The sequence below is a fragment of the Equus quagga genome, chromosome 11, assembly GCF_021613505.1.
Source record: "Equus quagga isolate Etosha38 chromosome 11, UCLA_HA_Equagga_1.0, whole genome shotgun sequence".
Classification (NCBI taxonomy): Eukaryota; Metazoa; Chordata; class Mammalia; order Perissodactyla; family Equidae; genus Equus; species Equus quagga.
The window spans coordinates 94,569,245-94,593,604 of record NC_060277.1 but is presented as its reverse complement, the minus strand read 5'-3'; the positions used below and the strand labels follow the sequence as shown (position 1 = coordinate 94,593,604).

Sequence of the window (24,360 nt, the reverse complement as noted above, 5' to 3'; positions counted from 1 at the left end):
GAATCAGGAGCTGCCCAGGGTCTGCTGACTTTGAGAACCATCGCCTAATGGATTCAGGGGTCAGGAAGTCATTTCAGCAACAACTTCAAAGCTAGACACTGGCTGCTAGAAGGCAGCTGCCCAAAAAAAGCCAGTGTCTCCACAACTGTGCTGACCAGCAGCAACAAGCCATGTCCCCAAGTCCATTTGATTGACAGCACCTGTTGCCTAACCAGAACTCCAGCGGCAAGGGAGTGTGAGAAACGAAGTGTTCAGCGTCCATTTCTCCAGCTCAGAAGGCTCACTAGAAGATGGGGTGGAGGCTGATGCTATACACACTGTCTCTCCAGATTCTTCTCCCAGCACTCTTCCCACACTCACCCTGGGTTCCCGCCACAGGGTCCACGCCAAGGGCCCTGGGGACACCCCAGGCTCTTCTTGCCTCTCTGCCCTTGCCCATGCTGGTCCCTGACTCTCTCCACTTTGAACATCTTTCATGAATGGGAGATGCTTGCTCGAGCTCCCTCAGGCAGGGGTTACTGTAGCCCAAAGCTGTCCAATAGAAATACAACACAAGCCATGTATGTAATTCTAAATTTTCTAGTAGATACGTATAGTAGGTTGAATAATAGCCACCCAAAAATATCAAGTCCTAGCCTCTGGAACTTTTAAATGTTACCTTATTTGGAAAAAAAGATCTTTGCAGATGTAGTTAAGTTAAGGATTTTGAGATGAGATTACCCTGGATTATCCTGGTGGGTCCTAAACGCCATCACAAGTGTCCTTATAAGAGAGAGGCAAGGAGAGAGGACACAGACAGAGGAGAAGGCAAAGGAAAGACGAGGCAGAGATTGGAGTGATGCAGCTACAAGCCCAGAAGTTCCAGCCCAGCCACCAGAAGGTGGGAGAGGCAAGGACCAGATTCTCCTCTGCAACCCAATTTCAGGCTCCTCTTAGACTGTGAAAGAATACATTTTTGTCGTTTTAAGCCACCAGGTTTGTTGTAATTTGTTACAGCAGCCTCAGGAAACTAATAAAACACTTTTCAAAAAAGTGAAAAAAAAGGTGAAATTAGTTTTGATAATATATTTTATTTAACCAAATATCCACAAAATAGTATCACTTTAATCACTTTAACATGTAATCAATACAAAAATTAATGAGATATTTTATGTTATTTTTCTCATACTAAGGCTCTGAAATCTGAATAGTATTTTACACCTATAACACATTTGAATTCAGACCAGCCAATGGCTACCATATAGGACGGTGCAATGACAGCCCTTTGTAGGCCTCAAGGCTAGCCCCAGCTTGTGAGTTTGGAGGCTATGATTCATTCTTTCCCACAGACAGTGTCCTCCTTGGGGGCAGGAACGTTGTCCCATTCATCTCGGTATCTCAGTGCCCCTTCCCCCACAGTGGCTGCATGCCCCCTCACAACACTCTGGGAGCCCTGGCTCAGAGCAGGGGGGGAGTTGGAGCCAGGAAGAGGGAATGCACGGACTTCTGGACTTCCTGCCAACACTCCCACATGGAACTTCCACCCTGGGGCACAGACCAGACCACGTAGGACAGCCTGTGAGTGAATGAATGAAATGAAGTGAGGCTATGAGCCCCTTCTCAAAGCCCTCCAGACTCTCAGAGCCTCTTCTGCTTGAGTTAGACGCCCCATTCCCAGGCTAAGAAGAAAAGACAAGATCTGCACCCAGTCTGAGTTCCACTGGGCCCCTACCCTGTACCTGCCGCAGCTTGACCCAGTTCAGACAGGACAGGAGGGGGCTCTAGGAAGTGTCTTCTGCCTACTGGCATCCTGCTTTCCTAAGGCCAAGGCCCTCACCTCTGCTGGCTCTTCCAACCCACTGTCCTCCCCTTGACTGGCACATGATGAGAGGAATGCCCACAGCACACCTTGGTCCTAACAAGCCCCTGTCCGAGTAGGGCTCCCCTGACCATGTGGTACACAAGGTGGGGGTGGGAGGAAGGAAGTTTGGGAGCCCCACACACACCCAGCCCCAGTGCCCACCAGGCCAGGCGCCACTCAATGCTTCTCTTCCTGGCGCCTGTGCCAGCCCCATCTGAGCTGTCCAGACACGGGAGGGGTGGGGCCTGCAGGCTGTCAGGCCACGTGTAGGGCCCAGAGTGGAGGAGGGGGGGCAGGCGGGCGGGTTGCTCTTAAGGCGGGTCTGAAGGTGAGCTGTGCCTCCCCTTACTTCTCACCTAGACTCTGAGCTGTTTGGTCCCAGGAGCCAGGAGGGAACACAGCAGCCCGTGGACACCAGGTAGGTGCCTTTTTTTAAGGAGAAGAGAGGGAGACTCAGCACCTTCGCACCTGACTCCTTTAACCCGTTGTCCTCAGCTTCTCCACCTCTCCTGGGGGCTCCCAGTGAAGGTGGGGAGAAATGGGGAAGAGGCTGTGCATGAGAGGGAGGTGGTCTTGGGACTACAGACCCTGGCGTTCAGCAGAACTAAATCTGTACCCCTCAGTGTACAGATGAGAGAACAGAGATCCAGGGGTGGGAAGAGGCTAGCCCTGAGCCCCTTCCGAGGCTGCCAGGAATCCAGGGGTGGGGGCACACGGCCTTCACCAGTCCTGCAGGTCCCTGCCTGCTGTCCCAGGTGCTGCTTCACTGGGTCTGGGTGGAGGGGATAGGACAATCAGAAGCCACTCTTGAGGGTGGGGGTGGGGTAGAGGCTGGGCTATTGAGGCAAGATACTATTGGGAGACTCAGCCTTTCCCCAATCTACCCTCTCCCTTCCGTGACTCGGGTTTGTAGGAGGGAGAGAACAAGTCAGGAGAAGAGGCTGGCCATGAAGCGAAAGAGGGGATTTGCCTAGGAATCAAGATTCCCCTTGCCTCTGGAGCCCTTGGGAACGAAGAAAGAGATTTGAGTCTGAGTCTGAAGGGGAGTAGGTGGGAGGGACCTATAAATTCAGCAGAGCTGGATGGAGCCCACCCTATCCATAATACACCCCCAACACACACACACACACACACACAGTCCTGAGCCCCAGGGACCCTCCCCTCCCCCTTAGAGCAGGAAAGAAAGAGCTAGAGAAGTGTGCTGATGAGGGCAGGAAAGAAAGGGCATCCTGGAATAAAGGAGTGAGCCTGGCCCTGTCTTGGGAGGTCCAGTGGTGATTCAGGGGGTGTTAAAAGTGCAAAGAGTTTGCAAGAGAGCCTGAGGGGCTGTCTGCCCTATGCTCCATCCCAGGCCTGTCCCACTGGCTTCCAGAATCCCAGAAGGGGCAGAGGTGGAAGGCGCCTTAAATCTATGAAGCAATGGCATAGAGCGTGGGACTGTAGAGCAGACCACCTGGACTCAGACCCCAGTTCCACCACTGGGTCCCGCAGGTTGTGTGACCTTGAGCAAATCCCTTCATCTCTCCAGCTCCACAGTGACAGTGCCTTCTCCAAAGAGCCACTGAGAAAATGAAATAAGTAAGTTTTAAGTATCTATTATTATCGTATCCCCATTATACAGATGGGAACAGTAAGACCCAGGGAGGAAAGACACTTGCCCAGGATGGCACAAAAGCAGTTTTCAAGGGGCGGGCCCGGTGGCTCTGTGGTTAAGTGTGCACGTTCCACTTCGGCAGCCCGGGGTTCGCTAGTTTGAATCCCGGGTGTGGACATGGCACTGTTTGGCAAGCCATGCTGTGGTGGGCATCCCACATAGTAAGTAGAGGAAGATGGGCACGGATGTGAGCTCGGGGCCAGTCTTCCTCAGCAAAAACAGGAGGATTGGAGGCAGATGTTAGCTCAGGGCTAATCTTCCTCAAAAAAAAGCAGTTTTCAAATCAGTAGTCAGGCATCCCGGGTCCTGGTCCTGGGAGAGACCCAGGCCCCCAGTGTGCCCTACAAAGTCAGTAGCCTCATCCTTCTCTTTGGGGCCCAGTGGAAAACCCTGCAGAGTGCACCAAAATCCTGCCCTGAGAAACCCAGCATGAGGAGTGTGAGGAAAAGCTGCAGCTCCGTGTCCTTGGCTGCCCCCAGGATGAGGCTCAGAGGCCTATTCTCTTCCACTGCCATTTATAGACACACTTCCTGAGCCTGGGGTGTGCCCGCCCCCTCCAGGACCCGGCCAAGGAAGAGGCTGGCAGCAGGGCATACGGGAGCCATGGGGGAGAAGAGGGGCCTGGCTTTTCTCATTCACTTGCTGTGCGACCTTGGGCAAATCACGCTGGCTCCCTGGACCTCAGGTGTCCCTCTGCATTTGAACTCCACGTGGTAAAAGGAGTTGAGAGTCCAAAGTTCCACAGCCTGGGTTTGAACCCAAGCTCTACCCCTTTTCTGGATGTATGGCCCATGCAGATTTCTTAAACTGTATCGCGGTGTCCCCATCTGTAAAATGGGCTGGGAGTAAGGGCACCGTTCTTCCTAAGGTTGTGAGAGGATTAGAAGATTTACCACACGTAAAACCAGTGCCTGGCATGTGGCGAGTGCTCAGTAAATGGCAGCTCTTATTATTTATTATCCTGAAGGTGTGATACTCTCCCTACACCCTTATTTCTAAGTAATGCTTAGAACCATCCAATTGCTCCCATAAGCAGCACCTGATTGGTTCCACATCACTCTCTGGGAAGGTGCACGGCAGGAATTCTTGTTCCCATCTCACAGGTGAGGAAACTGAGGGTCCGAGTCACACCTTCAGGAAGTGTTTGAGCTAGGATTCAAATCTGAATCTTCAGACTCCAGAGTCTGCATTCATTTCATTTGCCCCAGGCTGGTCTCAACGCCTTTTCTAGCCCTGGGTGTCCGACTCTAAAGCAGGACGCGGTGGAGGCATCTTGGAAAAAGGGTGAAGCAGAGTTGGGGAGTGCTGGGGTGCGAGCGATGAGGCACAGCACAGGCTGTGGTAGTACAAGCAGCGTGTCCTAGCTCCTTACGGTTTTCTTGGCAGCCTCAGTCCTAGAACATCTAACCTCCCACCCAGCCCCACCTATACGAAACTAGCATATAGCAATAAGGTTAGACAACAGGAAGAACTTTCCACACTAAGGAAAGTTCATCTTTCCTGGATGAGACCGCAGGGAGTGAATATCATCTGATGATGTCACTCCCCAGCTCAAAACTGTTCTGTGGCTCCCCATTGCCCTCTGGGTTGAGTTGGCACTACTGAGCCCACATGTAAGGTTCTGCAGGGTCCGGCCAGCCTACCTCCCCGAACCCCATCTTTCCCTCCAACCACCCCAGATGCTCTCTGTTTCCCAGATTCTCAATAATGCCTTATGATCTCCCTTGTCCACCAGGCTTTTGAACCTACTTGCCTCCTCACCCCTACCAGCCTTGCCCAGCTAGCTCCTGTTTTCCCTTCTTATGTCCCTTTACATGCCCCTTCCTCCTGGAAGCCCTCCCTGATCTCCTCCCATCAGTGCCTACAGAGTCCCCTCTGCTTCCCCTCCTTCCTGGTGACACTGTTTATGATTGCTTACCTGCTTCCTTGTCTGTTTCACCAACTGGCCCACAGGGAGTAGTAGCTAAGTGCAGGGGCTCTGACATCAGGCAGCCTGGAGTCTGGTCTGACACCTGTTGGCTGTACAACCCTTGGGCAAGTAGCTTACCTCTCTGTGTTCTCACACTCTAAAATGGAATAATAATAGTATCTACCTCATAGGCTGGCTATGAGGAGTTAAAAAGGCTTTACATATAACTACCAATGCCTACATGCATAGTAATTACTCAATAAATATTTGCTAGTATTTATTTAATAAATATGCCTGGGACATAGTAGCTAGTCAATAAACTTCTACTGACGTTGTTTTATTTAATGATCACTTGCATAATGCTTACTACGTGCCAGGCACAGTTCTAAGCATGTTACAAATATTAACTCATTTTACAGATAAGGAAATTGAGGCACAGAGAAGTTAATTAGCTAGCCCAACATTATACAGCTAGTAGATGGTGGAGCCAGCGTGCAAACCAGGGTGCAAACAAGTCTGCCTCCAGCATCCATGCTTTTAACTGAATGAATAAATATGCCTTTGTTTGGGGCAAGGGGAGGCAGGGTTTTCATCTACAAAAGTTACTCAGTTCCCACCCTCGGCCTCTTTCAGGTCCTGGGAGCTCCTGGTTGGCAAGTGACATCACTGGGATGTAAGTGAGGCTGGTCGGAAGCCAGAGGTAAACCGCCAGGTGACTGCCCCCACCATGTCGCAGGTGATGTCCAGCCCCCTGCTGGCAGGAGGCCATGCTGTCGGCTTGACTCCCTGTGAAGAACCCAGGAGGGCCCTGCACCCAGCACCCAGCCCCAGCCTGCCACCCCAGTGTCCTTACTACACCACAGAAGGCTGGGGAGCCCAGGCCTTAATGGCCCCCATGCCCTGCAAGGGGCCCCCCAGCAGGCTCCAGCAGGCCCCACAGGCTGGAGCCAAAGCCAGCTGCCTCCTGCATTCCCCTGATGAGCAGGCTTCAGGGTCTCTGGAGGACCTTGACTCCTACGTTGACTTCTCACTGGAGAGCCTTAACCAGATGATTCTGGAACTGGACCCCACCTTCCAGTTGCTTCCCCCAGGGGCTGGTAGCACCTGGGCTGAGCCCACTCAGAGCACTACCTCAAGGAGAAAGAAGGAAGAGCCTGAAGCCGTGGGTAAGGAACTGGGGCACAGTGCAAGAAGGGGGGCTTGGGGACCAGACCTCATGAGGAAGAAGGACTTTTCTATCAAATCAGATGAACAGGGGACAATGTCCTGTTGGGAGGTGCTGTGCAGCCCTAAACAAATTACTTAACCTGTCTGTTTTCTCTGCTACATAAAAGGGATAAATACAAGTTTCCCTCACTATCCAATTCTACTTGGTTCTTGAGTTTGGAAAATGATGGATACCTATTTTATGTGACTTTTAAGAGAATTTAAATAAGTGCTTATATATGTAATAATTTTGTACAATGCCATTCACATAAATAAGAGCTCCATAATTGTGAGGTCCCTCAACCTTGCTGTTTAATGATGTCTCTCTTTAAGTCCCAACCCAGGTTCCCTGAAATGTTTGTAGGATTGCTTTCTGGGCCCCTGTCCCTGTGCAGGGGAGTATCTGTCTGGGGAGCCCAAGGTGGAAATAGCAGAGTTGAAAAGACACAGAATTCAGTTTATTTAGGGCAAGAACCCTGCTGTGTTTAAGCAGTGGTATGCTGGTAAAAGTTTAACAACTGGCTGCCTGGGGGAGTGGGGGAGAGCCCTGATTTGAAGCATCTGCCAGTTTCCATGGTGTGAATTCTCCCTCCCTGGCCAATTTCAAGCCACCAACATGATGTCACTGAATGTGGCATTGGAAAGAGATACATAGTAGCAGGCCACTACATCGTATTTCCACCTTACCAATACAGCAGATGTAAATAACCTCCAGAGTATAGATACTAGTCAAATGTAGTAAAATAATTGGGATGTGATTAATTTTGAGTATTTATTACTTTTGTTTTTAACGTGTTATTTACTGGTAAGTTTATATAATTTAAATTTTAATAATAGCTGCTTTTAGCAACCAGCTGGACAAAATCCTGAACATTTAACAATCAGCCCTCGCCATCTGGTACAAGCCAACTCCAATATACCACCACATCCAATAGAATCAAGAAATCCCTACCTCTGGCTTCAGATTCCAGACAAAGAGTTTTAAGTATATGCCAAGAATGAGGGTCAAGGAGCAGCAGCTCCATTAGACAGGCTGGAAGACTGAGGCCTCCAGGAGCTTAAACAATCACCATGGGTCAGAGTGCAGTTAGGATTGGAGAGAGGATCATAAGAATTTCTACTTACTGAGGACTTATTACACCCAGGCACTGTGCTGAGCACTTCATAGCAGAACCTTTAATCTTCCCAATCCACCCCCATGAGATGAGTATTTTATCCCCATATTATAGATGAAAAAACGGAGGCTGATGGAGTTGAGTAAGGAGCAGTCTAGCCTAATCCCCAGAGTGGGGCACACCTCACACAAGCTGTTTACTTCACTTCGCTGTGTCTCAGATTCCTCGTTGTAAAATAGAGATGTGAGTTCTTACCTGAAAGGGTGCTGCGGGGTTAAAAGAAACAACAGTTGCTGGGTGTTTATCACAAACCCTGGCACACTGTAAGCCATTATAAATGCGGCTGTTTTTATTAAACTTTGGGGTTGCATTTAGGATCAGCCCCAGGGTAGGTTCAGGCTCTAGGGTGGAGGCAAGCCCAGAACCCAGGTCCTCTGGCACCTGGGCTCCTGCCTTCTGCTCCTCCTCCTGAGCATTGCCTTCCAGGCCTGTTAAAAAAATCACCTCCCTCCCTGAGTCTTCCTGCTTCTTGAGGCCAGTCATGGGCGCGTCTCTGCAGGAAGGTGACTTGGCCTAATTACCTAATTACCCTTGGCAGGAGCAAGCCCAGAGCTTTAATGTTATGCCCCAAGGCAGGAGTTCCACACACTCGAGGCCAGCTGGGGCGAGGCCAGTCTCTGTGAAATGACCACATGAATGGGGTGGGGGTGTTGACAACTGGGCCCTTCCTCTAAGGGGCCAATGGTCTGTGCTGTCAGATGGCCTGGGCACAGCCTGCCATCATGAGAATGTGTCCATCCAACTCTGGGCAGCAGGAGGCGCCAAGGGGGCAGCATGATCAGAGGGTCCTGATGAAGCTGCCTAGCTCAGCCCTAGCCCCTTCTGATGGAATATAAAAAAAGTCCTCTCCTCTAACCTCTGCCTGGACAACTGTGATGCCTGGGAGCTCACAACCTCTGAGACAGCCAGCCAGGTCAGCTCCCCATTAGAAAGTTCTCTTCTGCCATGGCTGAGAATAGCGAGCACCTGCGTGTCACTGTCACTTTCTCGTGCATCCCAGCCTCCCAAAACACTCCTTTCAGACCACCACTACTGGCAGCAGGGCTGTCACTGGCCCATGGCAGTGTAGCTAATTCTGGGCACCATGGTGAGTTTTCATCCAACCAAATGTATGCCATGTGGAGGACCCCCCTCTGTTTGCATCCTCATCCTTCCTACTTTGAGGGTGTTGAAGGGAAGACACGCTATCACAGCGGTGCTAGCAGCTGTTCACTGTTTCTCTTTACCCAAACTTGGCAACATTAAGCATTAAACATTGGCTATCGTATGTTGATCCCTCGCCTAAATATATGTAGAATTTTGTAGATTATGCACGATCCCAGCATCTACCCCGTGAAGGAATTAGTGGTAACCTCGTTTTACAGATGAGAAAACTGAGGTTCAGGGAGGGCAAGTGATGGCCCATGGTCACACAGCTAGAGGGAGGTAGGTCAGGTCTCGAAGCCCGGGTTTCTGGGCTCCAAAGTCCATGTTTTTGCCTTTCTCTCTTCCTCGGAGCTAGTTTCTTGTCCTCCCAGGCTTCGCAGAAGAAATGTGTTTGGAGGCAGCCTGTGTTGCGGGCTCCTCTTCTGAGGCTCCACCTCCCCAGTGCTCACAAACCTTCTCCTAGCCCCCTGGCCACTGCCTCTTGCTTACCTTCCTTCAGACTTACCCTGTGGGGGGCCCCACCCCACAGGGAACATGGCTCTTAGAAGCAAGCACCATATCCCTTTCTTTATCCTCTCTGTCACCTCTCCACATCTTTGCAGCAGGCCCCATGTTTCATTTTCCAGCAGTTTCTGCCAGGCAAGGCCATTTGCCAATCCCAAGTGAAGAGTGTTTAATAACTGTCTCTCCGCCCCCCCACCCACGGGCTCCCCCTCCACCCACCCTGCCTGGGGCTGGCGCCTGCATCCACCCAGCACTGCTCAGACTTGCCCCACGGGCCTGTAAACAGTGGCTGCATCCAGGTGATGGCGGGACCTCTAGCTCCCCCAGCCACTTCCACCTCAGGGCAGCATCAGGAGGTGACTCACAGCTCCGGGACTTCTTCCTCACTTCCTGCCCTTCCTGCTCGCTCAGCCTCCAAGCAAGGCCTCTGGTGGTGAGTAGGAAGCCCAGAGCTTCAGCAGACCAAGAGACCCTCCTTGAAGCAGCCAAGCACCTTCTCGCAGGGCAAGGCCTTGGAAAAGTGTCCTGAGAAACCCCTCCTCTTGGAAGAGGCCCCCCAGAGAGAGCACAGGAACAGGAGTCAAGTTCCTCTGCTCCCTGGCTGTGTGGCATTAGACAGTTCACTTAACCTTTCTGAGGCTTGATTTCTCATCTGTTATATGGAATTAATAATATTTCCTACTTCAATAGAGCTGTCATGGGGGTTAAATGAGCTAATATAGGTAACATGTTTGTAACAGTGCTGGCACACAGCACTCAATAAATACCAGCCTTTATTAAAAACTATGCAATAGATGTCAGCTCCACTCTCACATTTCTCTGAGCCTCAGTTTCCTCCTCCACAAAAGCAGTGCCTACTGGCATTGGACATAAGGGCTGTTGTAAGGCTTGAGAGGATTACAAACACTATAAAGTCCTATAAAAATAGAAGTTGTGCTTGCCAAACTTCCAGAAGAATCTACCCCTTTCCAAGACCTCCTGTCTTTCAGAGCCTGCAATACATTGTGCCAAATTTTCTCCTCTTGCCCTTAGCGGTGGTTCCCCCACCTTAACCAGAGAATATTAGCCATCTGGCCAATACTGGCCCCCCAAAGCCAGCAGGTAGGAGATGCCCTTCAAAGCCCACCACGGGCCAGGCTCCAGGCTCTATTCATCAGCGTGTTTCACCCTCACCACAACCTTGGGAGGTCAGATTTAGGTCCCCACTTTGCAGATGAAGAAACTGAGGCTCAGAGCAGTTAGGAAGGTTACCTGATGCCTCTTGGCAGGAAAGTGGCAAAGCCAGGACTCACACTCAGGTTTGTCTGATGACAAAGCCAGGCCTGTCCCTCCACCTCCTGGGACAGCATGCGCAGGTCAGCCTGCCAGCCCCCTCATCTGATGTAATCCTCCACCCCCACCCCAGCCCAAGCAGGCTCAGACAGAGGCAGTAACCATGAGCAAGGCCAGAAGGTCCTACCCGGGAGCGGGCTGGGGCACGCAGGGACTCCACAGTTACCGTGGGCGGGGGGATGGTGCATGTGCCAGAGCCCAAGGGGGTGGGAGGCGGGCAGACAGGAGCTGAGTGTGCGGTTTCCTGCTGACTCTGCCCCAGTTTTCATCCTGGGAAGCCAGAGGCCAGACACACAGCCCTCCAGGAGGGAGCAGCTGGGTAACCCCCAGCTTCTGCCACCTTTGCTGGAAGAGCACCAAAGACAGCTCCCCTCCCCCAGGTCAGGAGGAGGGGTGTCCCTCCTCACTGTGGGGAGAACCACAGGGCACCCCACTCCAGGGAGGAACAAGGTCTCAGAGCGAGAGTCCTGGGTGCCCCCACTGGGGCATGGAAAGAGCAAGGGAGTGAGCAGCCCTGGGTGTGTTTAGTAACCAATCCCTGTGCACCAGCTCACAGTGCAGCCTGAGAGGACCACACTCAACAGTGTGACAAGCCCTGCCCTCAGAAGCTCCCACTCTAAAGCAGAACCTCAAACTCTAAAGTGCACCAGGTCCCCAAGAGCTCGCTAGAATGCAGGTTCTGATTCCCTAGGCCTGTAGTGGAGCCTGAGATGCTGCACATCTGACCAGCTCCCAACTGAAGGGGTGCTGCTGGGCCAGGGACCACAGTGGTGCAGCTCAATGCACAGGGCAATCACCTGGGGAACTAAACAAACTGACAGCCTGAGGCCTAGGTCCACATCAGAGATTCTGATCTAATTGGCACCAGACGTAGCCTCGACATTAGGACTTTTAAAAGCTTGTCAGGTGATTCTAGTGTGCAACCAAGCTGGAGAACCCCTGCCTTCCCTGTAGGCGCAGACATAGAAACAGCCCTTACTTGCCCTGAGTAATAGATGAGTAGCAGATAGGTGAGTAACAGATCGGAAGATGTGATTGGCGCAGTGTTAAGCAGTCATTCCAATCTGGGGAGGGGGGGCATACATGAAGGAGGGATCTCCCAGTGTAAAGGACTTACTATGTGCAGGGTATGGTGCTGTGCCACCTACTTCATTTCACCCCCACAGGGACACCAAGAGGCTGGGCATTTACAGGTGTGGAAGCTGAGGCTCCAGAGTGAAATCGTTTGGCCCTGCTCTCTCAGAGAGTAAGTGGCAGTGCCAGATCAGAAACCCAGGTCTGCCTGATTCCAAGGCCTGTGTTCATTCCACCAGATCTCCCCACCCAAAGGAAGATGTCATAGAGAGGGTGACTTTGGAACTGGGCCCAGAAGGTAGAACTGGGTACTAATCCTAACTTAATGAGCTTCTCCTCTCTGAGCCTCAGTTTCCTTATTTGTATAAAAGAAGTGACCACATGGTCTTGTGGACCCTTCCAGCATTCCTGTTCTGTAAGTCCAGGCTCCTGGGTCTCACTGATGCTCTGCTTCTCTCCCCAAAGATATAAAGTACATCGAGGTGACCTCTACCAGATCAAGGTGCCACGATGGCCCCCAGCACTACTCCAGCTCATCTGTCACCCCACCCTTTGGCTCCCCACGCAGTGGCGGCCTCCTACTTTCCAGAGATGTCCCCCGAGAGACTCGAAGCAGCAACGAGAGCCTCATCTTCTCTGGGAGCCAAGGCAGGGGGCACCAGCGCCCCCCTCCCCCATCTGGGGCTCCCTCCTTTCATCCCCCACCCTCTCCCAGCATCTCCATCCCTTGCATAGGGAGCAAGGCCTCAGGGCCCCATAGCCTGGGCTCCCCACTGGTGGCTTCTCCGAGCTTGGAGAAGGGGCTGGGGACTCTGGCCCCTCAGCGGAGCAGCAGGGTCTCCTTGCTGTCGACCAGCCCAGTGTCTGATGTCAGCTATGTGTTCGGAAGGTAGGTCACTCTCACTATAGCTTCTGACATTGCCTCCACAACACACACACACACACACAGATCCTAAAATCATAGGGGGCACCCTGCTCAGTCTGAGCAAAATCCGGGCATGCACCAAAAATTAAAAAGTGAATGTTCTCTTTCATGCCATCACATCTATTTGGATCTCAAGCTTTCCTCAAGCATTTAGAATATGATCCAATATATAGAAATTTTGATCTATGCCTACCTCTTGGGAAAAGAATTGTTGCATTAATGAGGCTCACTCGTATCCTTTCCAGCCCTCGTACAACTTATCTCAAGGAAGGATTTTTTGAAAACCTCAAAACACAGGGATGTAAATAGAACTTGGGGGCCTGAGATGAACCATTTAAGAAAGAAAAGCCTGCTTCCTCTTTGTTGCTGGCAAAACCCAGCAGGAGGGAGGCCGACCTGCCTGGGCATTATTTACAATTGCCCCAGTCTGGTTCTCTGCAGGCCTCACAGGAGAGCTGCACACGCACATATCTTGCCAGGAAGACCAAACCACAGGACCTCGGTCCCCCATACCAACTCCAAAGCCACTGGGCCAGGGCAGTCCTGGCAAGGAGTCTGGCATTCCATAGCCATGCTCGCTGGCATGGGCCTCTGAGCTCAGGGAGAAGTCTGGCTGGATGCAGATCTGGCTTCCTCCCCTTCCTCCAGCTGAGGAATTCCCTCTGCATCAGCCATGGACATGGTCCAGCCCAGGTCCAGCTTGTGTGCTGGGCCCTTGGCAGTAAAGGTCAGGGGTGTGGGGGGCGGTGCCTGCTGTAACAGCTCAGTCAGACCTGCCTGGCTGGGAAGGCAGAGTGAATCCCGTCCAGCCTAAGTCCCTATGACCTTTGGAGAGTCAGCTCATTGGCTACTTTAAGTGACCAAAGACTATAGTGCAGGGACACTTCTGTACCCTTCAGCATCCATTAAGGACCAGGTGGGCATGCCCTTTGCTCTGGGCTATGGGGTATGGAGTATACAGTACTCTATTCAACCAAAGCTAACTGTGTTTGCCCAAAGATGGGCAACCAGATCAGTAGATTCCAGAGCCTGGCTCTGGCCCCTGAGTGTCCACCTCAATACCTTAATACCCCGTCTGTCTGATGCTCTCTCCCCCTGCAGCAGCCAGTCCCTCCTCCACTCCAGCATCTCCAGCCATCAGTCATCTTCTAGATCCTTGGAAAGTCCAGCTAGCTCTTCCTCCAGCCTCCACAGCCTTGGCCCTGTGTCCCTGTGTACAAGGGCCAGTGACTTCCAGGTCCCCAGCAACCCTACCCCAAGCATGGGCCAGCCCAGAGCAACTCACTCCCCACCACTGGCCAAGGAGCATGCCAGCAGCTGCCCCCCATCCATCACCAACTCCATGGTGGACATACCCATCGTGCTGATCAACGGCTGCCCAGAACCAGTGTCTCCCCCACCGCAGCGGATTGCAGGACACCAGGACTTTGTCCGACCTGGGGCTACTTCTTCCAGCAACCCCTGTCCAGCCACCAGGAGCCACAGCCAGACGGTACAAGATACCCCTCTCACTACATCTGCAGAGGGTACGTTGTAAACCAATACCTCAAGCATTGTAAGGTCTGGCTAAGTGGAAGAGACAAAGCACCAGAGGGTTTCTGCAACAGCCAGTCAACACATTGATTGAGTACCTATTATGTGCAAAGCACTGTGTGCCAGGTAGTGGGGACATAGAGATGGACACAGTCTAGAAAGGGAGACAAAAGCCAAGGATCACTATGGAGCAGGATAAACACAGAGATAAAGAGATGTTCTAAGTCTCACAGGGCCACAGAGGAAGAAGTGGTCCTTTTAGTCTGGAGAACTGGGAAGGCTCCTCAGAGGAGGTGACATCCTAGCTGGAGCTGGAAAGTGGATCAGAAGTTCATGGCCAGAGCAGGAGAGACAGAGGGAACAGTGTTCTCAGCAGAGGGAACAGTGAGTCCATAGTCATGAAGGTGTGGAAGCACACAGCATGTTTAGGAAATGACTAGATGTAGGGCAAGGTTATTGAGAGTAATTTAGGGCCATATTGCCAAAGGCCTTGAACACCAAGTTAAAGAGTAGATTTTACCCTTTAGGCGACAGGGGTCCATCAGAGAGTCTCAAACAGGAGAGTGGTGGTGTCAGAGACACATGCTCAATAGATCACTCTGGCAGCTGTGTGGCAGATGAATTGCAGGGTCTGACCTAGGCAGAGTGAGCAGTTTTATCTGCTTTTGTTTGGGTTTTTATCATGAAGTGGTCCTGACAAGCTGTAACAGGGCCCGAACCAGGGTGGGGCAGGGGGGCGGAGGAGAGAAGACAGAGCGAGGAGACCCTCAGGATATGGAAGCAGCAGGCTTGATGACTAACTCAAGAGAGGGAGGGGGAGTGGGAAAGTCAGTCGTAACTCTGACGTTTGTAGATGACAAGCTCGGAGAGGGGGAAGAGGGTAACAAAGACAATGCATTCCAATTCAGACAGCTAAAAACCACAAAACAGCAAACACCCTCCTTCCCGTAGTCTATGACTACAGGCGTCCAAAAAGAACAAAACCAACCAGAACCCAAAGCAGGAAACACAGAGGCGAAGATTTAGCACCCCCAGGGTGCACATCTCCCATGAGCAGAGCCCCCGCTGAGCTCCAGGCTTAATGTCCCTGCTCCCTCATCACTCAGCCAGCTCCTTTCTGGGGTTTCTCAGCCCTCACTCCGCCACAGGCATCAGGGAGACTCTGGGGGGCAGGGGGGGACGACATGCTCACGCTAACCCTTGCTCTCTCCCACTCACAAAGCCATGTCAATGCAACAAGAAAAAGTGACATGACAGGTATGCCTTTGAATCTGCTCTGATCATTTTCCTAGGACAAATCATTTGCAGATTTTAGTACATTTTTTTGTAATGAGTTACTCTCAACCGGCCACAACACACTTTTTCAAGATGCTGAAATTGGGAACCACTGCTCTCTGTCTTAGGGACCCACGAAAATGGGCATTTTGGCATCTCAGAGAGCACATTTACTTAGCCTGGTGATGGTCCCATCCTGGTTCGGTGATACCCTAGGATATCACTAATTATACCCTGGGATCTTATCAAATTCTGCAAAATATTCTTAAAACAAAATTCATTTTAATTTCCTATGCTATTAGAGTCTTAAAGAGCCTCAGAGGTTTTTTAGTTCACTCAGTCCCTCCTGGGCTTCAGGCGCTAAATAGTTGTCCCAAATCAGAGTCAAGAATCCCGTCTCCTAACTTCCAAGCACATCTTCCTCTGCCCAGATCTGATTTCCTTTTCTTTTCCAGGCTGAATATACCCCTAAGGAACTCATAGCATTATTAAAGGGGAGGAGAGTGTGAAATCAAACAAATAATGCATCTTGGAGTCCCTTATTTATCTGTTATTTCAGTCCCCAGAAGGCAACACTAGATTTGAGAAACTGTTTCTCATTAAACTGAGATTTTATCTATTTGTTTGTGATTCATTACCAAGGATACAAAGGGAAACTCCTAAGTCCTAGATACGCCAAGCCCTGGAATCCTTCCGCTGGATTTTGCCTCCTTAGGCAGTTGGAGATACCGTGGGGTCAGGGGAGGGGAGGGTGGGTTGAATGGGACCACTGGGCCGAGGAAGGGGGAGGGGCTGTCAGCTCCGCTCTGTCCAGCCTACAAGGTTCCCCTTCTCTGTCTGTCTCCAGGTCCCACCAGGGACATGCAGCCCAACATGAAGTTTGTGATGGACACATCTAAATACTGGTTTAAGCCAAGCATCACCCGAGAGCAAGGTAAGAGGAATCAGTGTGTTTCAGGGGACAAGAGACTCAGGAATCAGGTCTGGGTCCTGCACTCTGCATCAGGTAGATGGGGCCCTGGGTCATGGTAGAGGAGGGAATGGCAAATGGCAGGTCCAGGGGAGGGGGTGTCTTGTGGACCTCATGACCCAAGGAAATAAGAACTGCAGCAGAAATGGTGGAGATTAGACAATAGAAAAGACTTCCTGGGAACTAAGTGTGATTCTGTAACATCTGCTTTATGAAGACCCAACGGGGACACAGGGTGTCCAGGTGGGGTGGTAACTGTCTCTGACTCAAGGACTGTTCCAGCAATCGAGCTGCTGAGGAAGGAGGAGCCAGGGGCTTTCATCGTGAGGGACAGTTCCTCATACCGAGGCTCCTTCGGCCTTGCCTTGAAGGTGCAAGAGGCCCCCGTACCTGCCCAGAACCAATCAGGTATGCATCTGTCTCTGTACTCACCCAAGGCCTCTTGGAAGCAACAGGGTGTGGTGGGCTTTAGTCCCAGCTCCACTGCTAGCTTACAGGGTAACCTTAGGCCAGTCCCATAATGACTCCTGGGACAAGGGTCAACCGCAGTGCTCTCCCAGCTGCCCTCCAGCACCAAGGCTCTGCCAGCTCCTTTCACAGCAAGCCTGAGCTGCCTCTGCCTCCCCAAATCCCCAAATTCCCTGCTCCACTCTCATGGTGGGAAGAGAAAGATGAAGGTCCCAGCCTCTCTCCAGGGTGCTGTCTTCCGGGTGCCCACCTCTGTCCAGACCAGAATTATCTTGGGGGAAGCTAAAGTAGTAATCACCCATGTGTGCTAACTCATCACGTGTGTGCTGGATTATCACATGCTTTCCCATGGTCTTGCACACCCAACACACATCTATGGAGCATCCCCCCTGCATAAGGCACTGTGTAAGGCACCAGGGATACCTGTTTGGGGAGACAGATAAAAACAGATCATTATAGTACCAGCTACCTGGATCACAGCCTCTCACTAAACCCCAGGATTGTAGTGCTCAGGTAACAAATGGATGAGCTTACAGGGGCTCCAAGTGTTCCTAAGTGAGCCCCCAGAGCAAGTAAGCGAAAGAGCAAGGATGAAAACCCCAACTTCAAATGCTCTACACTATGCCTCTCTGTCTAAATAAGAAAGTGACCTCTAGGGCAGTGTTGGTTATCAAGGAAGCCTTGCCAGAGGCCACAAGCCCGAGGCTATGGGCTGGTGGTGGAGAAGAGGCAGACGGCATTGTTCACCCTTCCGGGGCCAGCCAGGCTCCAGTAGGGACCATCTGGTGGAGAATGATAGCGCCTGGGAGAGGGTGGGTAGGACAGAGAGAAACCAGGCTGAAGAGTTGCAATTTGATCTAAAAAGTCGTGGAGAACCATCCCTGACAGCTCTTGAGACCAAGAGAAAGTTCTCCTGGAGAGAGAATTAGCAGACGCAGAAGCCTTTGAGCAAGGGTATTGGCACCTCCTTTGTGGGTAGGAAGATAGGATTCCTATTTTCAGTGCCACCCAGAAGCAGGACCATGCACAAGTTAACCTCTGGATGGACCGGGAGGAGGCGGGTCAGGGAGTAAGTTGGTCAGTGTTTGGCTAACGCTCCCATCCACATGCACTCGCTCTCCTTTGTCCAGGCGAGGACAGCAGTGACCTTATCCGCCACTTCCTCATCGAGTCTTCCGCCAAAGGGGTGCATCTCAAAGGTGCAGATGAGGAGCCCTACTTTGGTGAGCCTCTCCAGCCTGCAGGCCCCTGGGTGGGTGAGTGGGCTGAGACTTCTGGACGGAGAGGGTGGTTTGGGGAAGGCTTCTCACACAGGGCTGCCTGATTCTTTGCAGGGAGCCTCTCTGCCTTTGTGTGCCAGCATTCCATCATGGCCTTGGCCCTGCCTTGCAAACTCACCATCCCGCAGAGAGGTGGGTTGGGGCACCAGATCTGTTTGTTCTTACTTAAAAGGCTCCTAATGGTCACATCTCACCTTACTTATGGATTATTTTAGTGTCACAGTTAAGAGTGCATGCTCTAGAGTCCGTCAACATCTCCGCTTCCTGTTGGCATGTACCTATTGGTACGGTGGTGTGGGGATTTAATGGGATAGCTCAGGCAAGGCTCTTAGCACAATGCCTGGCACAGAGGAGATGTTTGATAAATAGTAGCCATCTTTAAGAGGGTGAAGGGAGCATAAATCTGCCAGTTTGGCAAGGTTTGAAGTGCTGCTAGGATCCCCACTTCACAGATAAGAAAAGAAGGGTTTGAGGTGTTAAGTACCTCCCCCAAAGGCACACAGTCAGACCTCAAACTCAGATCAGGAAGCCCCATCCAGAGCTTACAGCCCAGCCACACCCCTAGATGGAGGAGGTCATCTCAGGGTGCACAGGAGGAGTAGCAAGGGGGATTCTGGGAGAGGAGTCAAGAGCAGGGGGAGCCCCTGGTGGAGAGATGGCAACAGCCTCCCTATTCTGCAAAGAAAGGCCTGGGTGTGGGGTGGGGTCTGAAAGAAGTGAGGAGGTCAGGGGCCTCTGAGGACCAGGTCACTGCAGCAGTCCAGGGGCTGGAAGAGCAAGGAGGGGAAGGAGGGATAAAAAGGCTTGCAAGCTAGGCGTTCAGGAAGCCCAAAGTGGCCCCCTTTGCCTAATTACGGTAATGACCTGGTTTCTTAGCCAAGTCACTTCCTGGAGGTGGAGGCGGAGGTGGGAGATGTTCAAAAGGATTAATGAGGCCTGTTCCTATGAGAGGGGTCCATTCACTCCACCCCTGCCCCCTCGGGGGCCTGTTCCTTTGCTTTGGCTCAGAATTAGGAGGTGGAGCCGGGGCCTCAGACCCCTCTACAGACAGCCAGGCCTCCTGTCTGAAGAAATCTGCGGGTGAGTGGTACGGGAGAGGCTCCAGGGTTGGCTGTGCCTCCCAAGGGCACCTCCCATTTCTGGGTGCGCACATGCACACACAGGTCCACACGTGTTTCCCATCACAGCTTTATTTCTTCATCTTTAACAAGGTGCCACGTTCCTCCCCCGCCTCGTAAACCAGAAGATGAGAGGCTGCAAGCAGTGGGCCAAGGGGAAGAGGGGCAGAAAAGGAGGGGTTTGGTGAGGCTTACACCCTTTCTGTACACACATGGGCACACATGGACATGCTAGAGTCTCTCTGGATCTGAAGTACCTGCCCTTGAGGTGGTCTCTGGGTCTGGGATCCTCTGTGGGGTATCAAGTCCGAGTCCTGGGGGTTTCTATAGGGGAATAGTCTCTCCTCCCATCCGGAGGCCAAGCACAGATCAGCACTTGTCTGAGTGACAGCTCCTACTCTGTGTCCCTGAGCACAATGACCCCCTCCCCATTCTTGTCTTCTCTCCCTTCTCTCAACAATGAGCCAGGGCCCCAGGGCAGGTGGGGGTGGAGGAGGCACCAACCAGGGGTCTGGAAAGAAGGAAGGTTTGCCTGGACACCCCTATACACAGGGCAACATCCTCTCCCTTGCCCCAGCCTTGAGGACCAGGGGCCAGGGCAAGGCAAAGCAACAGATGCTCCAAAAGTCCTCTGGGGTTGGCCCCAAATTGCAGTTACCCATACAATCCCTGCCTGCCTAGTGGCTCAAAGAGAAGCCCTACTGGATTCCTGAAGAAGGAAGGTGCCCCCGTCCCTTGGCTCTAGGCAGAAGGAGGGCTAGGGCCTAGGTGACCTCCACCCACCCTGAGGATCCTGGCAGGGCCCCAGCACAGTATCTGTATCCCACAGGCTGCCAGGCCCTGTACCTGAGCTCGGTGAGCGTGGAGACCCTGACTGGAGCCCTGGCTGTGCAGAAGGCCATCTCAACCACCTTGGAGAGGGAGGTTCTCCCCACGCCCACCGTGGTCCACTTCAAAGTCACTGAGCAGGGTATCACCCTAACTGACATCCAGAGAAAGTAAGGGGCTTCCCTTGCCCTGGGGCTATTGGTCTGGGCAGGGTGAGCTGAAGGAGATGGCAGAGACAGCTGTGGATCAGTGATGAGGGTAAAGTTCAGGATCCTGGACCCCATGGAGTCAGTGACATGCTGAGTGACTCCAGGCAAATTCTCTGCTTTCTCTGGGCTTCATTCCAATGATCTCCTGCCAAAGTTCCCCTTCACTGTGACTGATGGAGATGGAATCAACCAGTATTCACCAGACACTGATTAAATCTGCACCCATTGATAGAACATCTTCTGTAGGCTAGTCTCTGGCTGACCACTGGAACACAGTGGGCTGAGATTGGGCTTGGGGATTCACAGTCTAGCAGGAACCTGGTCCTGGGCTGGAGGAACAAGAGATGACCAAGATGTAATTTCTATCCTCAAACAGTTAAATGATGTGGTGGACAGGGAGCAGGGAAGAGCTAGGAAACCCCAATAGATAGGACACATGGCAGATGCACTCCCCTAAAGGAGGGAAGTGCAAACATGTGCCCCAGGGCCGCGTGGTGGGAAGGGTCTCTGCGGGCTGTAAGGGCTCTAACTGGGAGGTTCTTAGAGGGAACTGGAGATGATGGAGGTGGGGCATAATACTGGACGGGCTCTCACCAGTTCTCCTTCTCTCTCTGTCTCCTCCTAGGGTGTTTTTCCGGCGCCATTACCCCCTCACCACCCTCCGCTTCTGTGGGATGGACCCTGAGCAACGGAAGTAAGTTCAAGGCTGGGCCAAACTAAGAAGGCTATCCAGGGCCCAGCTGCCCACTGAAGGTCCCTGCTGACTCTGGGATTGGGATGACAGACAGAGCCTGTGAACCTCAAGGGGCCAGGAGCAGCAGAATGAGGGGAGAATGGGGCATGGCAGGGGTGGGGACACAGCTGGATGTCCTCCCCACTGCTCAGCCAGAATCCTGCAGAATGGAGCAAAGCCTCACTACTCACTACTGTCCGTGTTCCTTTCCCACAGGTGGCAGAAGTATTGCAAGCCCTCTAGGTAAGAGACCTGATGATGGTCTTGAGGGGGGCGGCACAGGCCCTGGCCCCAGAATGGTGGGAGGAAACATGAGCCCGGGAGCCCTCAATCTTATGTCGAGCCATGGGCCCTGACCTCAGGGAGGCTTAATCTGTAGGGACGCCCAGGTTTGATGGTCAAGATACATCTTTGCCCTCAGGAACCTTCCACCCTGATGAGGAATACACAAGTTCTGTCCTCAGGGAGTCCCCATTCAAAATTAGGGGAACCCAGACCTCGAACTGGGGGATCTCCCAGTCTGACAGAGGAAGGATCCTCCCCTCAGAGAGCTCTCCTTATAAGGAGGTGCTGGAGCCACTTGACTGCAGAAGGGGCCCTCCTCCCAGCCTGGTGCCTCCCTGGGTCCTACTGTTCACTCAGGCTGCCCTCTCTCACCAGGATCTTTGGGTTTGTGGCCAAGAGCCAGACTGAGTCACAAGAGAATGTGTGCCACCTCTTCGCAGAGTATGACGTAGTCCAGCCAGCCTCGCAGGTCATCAGCCTGGTGGGTGCTCTGCTGCAGGACACAGAACGAATGTAGGGGGAAGGAGCTTCCTGGGTACCTTCCCAGACATCCCAAGGGGCTTGCTCAGGAGCCCCCCTCCACCCTCCAAACAAGGGCTTGTGGCCACACTGGTGGACCAATCTATTGAGGATTGGAGGAGAATGGTACCAAGTTAAAACCCTTGAACCCACTGTGACCTTCAGCAGTGACCTTCATCCAGACCCCGCTGGATCTCTATTTCCTCAACCATAAAAAGAGGTCAACAGACAGGATCAGCTGTTCTTAGACTTTGGTGGGCATCTTAACAAGTTCCTGTGATTCTGAAGCACACCCATATCTGAGGACCCCTGACTCCATCAGCCTGGACACTACCAACACTGCAGCCTGAGCTAGAGACCTGTGACCCTGTTTCATGGCAAACAACAGGTGCCAGGTGGTGATTCATGGGGTGCTGGCCCGAGGCTGGCCTGAGAGCAGATGGTATGCAAGGATTGAGGACGAAATGATGGATGGACTGACTCTCTTTCCCTCCCTGTCTGTTCCTTTCCCCACTTCTCTAATGGCTTCTTGGGCAGCTGTTCCCAGGACAAAGCTGGATCTGCCTGCCCTGGATTCTTTAGGCTAATGTGGCCGTGGTTGTTGGGGCTTAGCAAGGAAGAACTTGCCCTCATGGTCAGAGACAACCCAGCTGTCCTTAAGTTCTTGATGTCTAATTGCCCCCATTGCAAATGAGTATCAACCCCATCTTTTCTTTCAATTTTTTGGTAAGCAAGTGTCCTCCAACTGGTGTCACAGCTGCATTAGTGTTGCTTATGTAACCCACACCTGGGAGGTGGGGGCAGCAAGACTCCTGCTCTCCAGAGCAGACACAAGGGCTGGCTCTCTCTGACTGAGTCCTCCCTGCCCCTGCCAACACACACACACTCACACACACACACACACACACACACACACACAGAGCCCTCTACGGCAAAGTGGCATCAACTAGCCCCACAGCCACACGGGGGCAGCAAAGAGTTAAGAATGCAAACAGGCAGCCACTCTCAAGAGGCTTGGAAAAGCTGGGAGGTCTTTCTCATCCCACTCCCACCCCATCTGAAGCTGTAATCATTTGCCTAGCAGGCCTGGGGTCCTAAGGAAACCGCACCATGAGGGTAGAAGGGGAGCTCAAAGAAAAAGCCCACTTTTGCTCTATGAGGAACAAGTGCCTGCCCCCCTCCCAGCAGTGGGCCCTGCCAGAGCATCATTATCTTTGGCCAAAGTTGGGCCTGACCGGTTGTAATTTCAACCCAGGAAACCAAACCAGACTGAAGCGGCCCTGGGCTGGCAAGACCGGCCGAGACCAGCCCACCGTGCCTGTGGTCGGACACTGCTCCACCTCCAGAGACTGCAAAAGGCTAGACAAGGTTCTGAAGTTCATAGTACCCAAGTTTTCAAGGTCACAGCCTGAGGGCTGGCAGAGAGCACCCCCCCCCATACACCCATGGGTGCCTGTGTAGCTCCTATCATGGAAAATAAAATATCTGTCTTTGCATAACATTTGGTTCTGACGCATTCAGGGCTGTCCCCTTGGAGAAGGAGACCTGAACAGAGAAGGGGGCCTAAGTTGGCAGGTGGTGGCTTTGTCTTAGAGAAGACCACATGTGCCACACTCCCTCCCACACCCCTGGTCACAGCAGTAAGGTCTCCATTGGCTTCCACTTCATAAACCGTCACTTAAACCATTTTGTGTCCCCCATATGTCCTACACTCCTGTTCTTCTTCTTCATGACCCCTTTCCTGCCACTCTGCCAGGATAACAGAGAGCTTGGACATGCCCTGTGTCCCAGGGCCAACAGTGAGTATGTGTGGCATCCCCAACAGGTTCCAAGGTCTCACAAGGGCTCCCTGAGGGATGAGAAGAGGCAGGTGAAACATGGGCAGCTAGGGTCCAGAAGAGTCCTTGAACTCAGATGAGCCCCGAGCTCCCAGCTCAGCCCTGGAGAACTAGACAATGGCCCCATCATCCCACCCTGGGCCTGGGGGGTTCTACCCCTGGCCTCTGTCAGCTGGCAGTCCAAGTCTTGCCAAGTGGTACAGGAGGGGGCTGCAGGGGTCTCCGCTTTCCTAAAGAGCCTTAGGAAAAGGACAGCTGCTGCTTCTGTTTGGGCTGAACTATGGGACCGAGCGCTAGGGGCTTCTCTGGAGGGCCTGTGAAGAGAACTTCCCAACGACCCAGAACCCCCACTGAGTAGCCCCTGCCCCCCCTCCTACTGCCAAACTGCAGTTGCAGCCCACGCCCAGGCTCCCCTTGGCCTGGCCGTGGACAGAGTCTGTGGAGGGTCATAATGTCTGCTGCATTTGCCACAGCTCATCTCTCCTCCAGGAAGATTTAACAGAGAACTTGACTTGGACTTTTGCTGACAAGCAGAGTAG

At 52.5% G+C, this 24,360-nt stretch overlaps 1 protein-coding gene across 2 annotated transcripts; it reads left to right on the top strand.

Moving 5' to 3' along the window:
• The first annotated feature begins 2,149 nt into the window (after positions 1–2,149).
• Positions 2,150–23,482, top strand: TNS4 (tensin 4). 2 transcript variants are annotated; one of them, XM_046675326.1, is made up of 14 exons: positions 2,176–2,258; positions 3,369–3,418; positions 6,037–6,569; positions 12,306–12,729; positions 13,867–14,291; positions 16,421–16,507; positions 16,826–16,951; positions 18,142–18,234; positions 18,346–18,423; positions 19,300–19,371; positions 20,239–20,407; positions 21,072–21,140; positions 21,396–21,422; positions 21,840–23,482. In XM_046675326.1, the coding sequence occupies exons 3-14, from the start codon at positions 6,131–6,133 to the stop codon at positions 21,979–21,981; spliced, it is 2,151 nt and encodes a 716-aa protein (XP_046531282.1). In that variant the 5' UTR covers positions 2,176–2,258; positions 3,369–3,418; positions 6,037–6,130; the 3' UTR covers positions 21,982–23,482. The 2 variants fall into 2 exon arrangements, with proteins under 2 accessions (XP_046531281.1, XP_046531282.1); XM_046675325.1 differs by lacking the exon at positions 3,369–3,418 and having other exon boundaries at positions 2,150–2,258.
• The last annotated feature ends 878 nt before the right edge of the window (positions 23,483–24,360 follow it).

Coding starts and splice junctions, on each gene's coding strand:
- TNS4 (XM_046675325.1), top strand. CDS start 6,131: ATGTCGCAGGTGATGTCCAGCCCCCTGCTGGCAGGAGGCCATGCTGTC. Junction 12,730..13,866: donor GTCAGCTATGTGTTCGGAAG/GTAGGTCACTCT, acceptor CTCCCCCTGCAG/CAGCCAGTCCCTCCTCCACT. Junction 14,292..16,420: donor TCTCACTACATCTGCAGAGG/GTACGTTGTAAA, acceptor GTCTGTCTCCAG/GTCCCACCAGGGACATGCAG.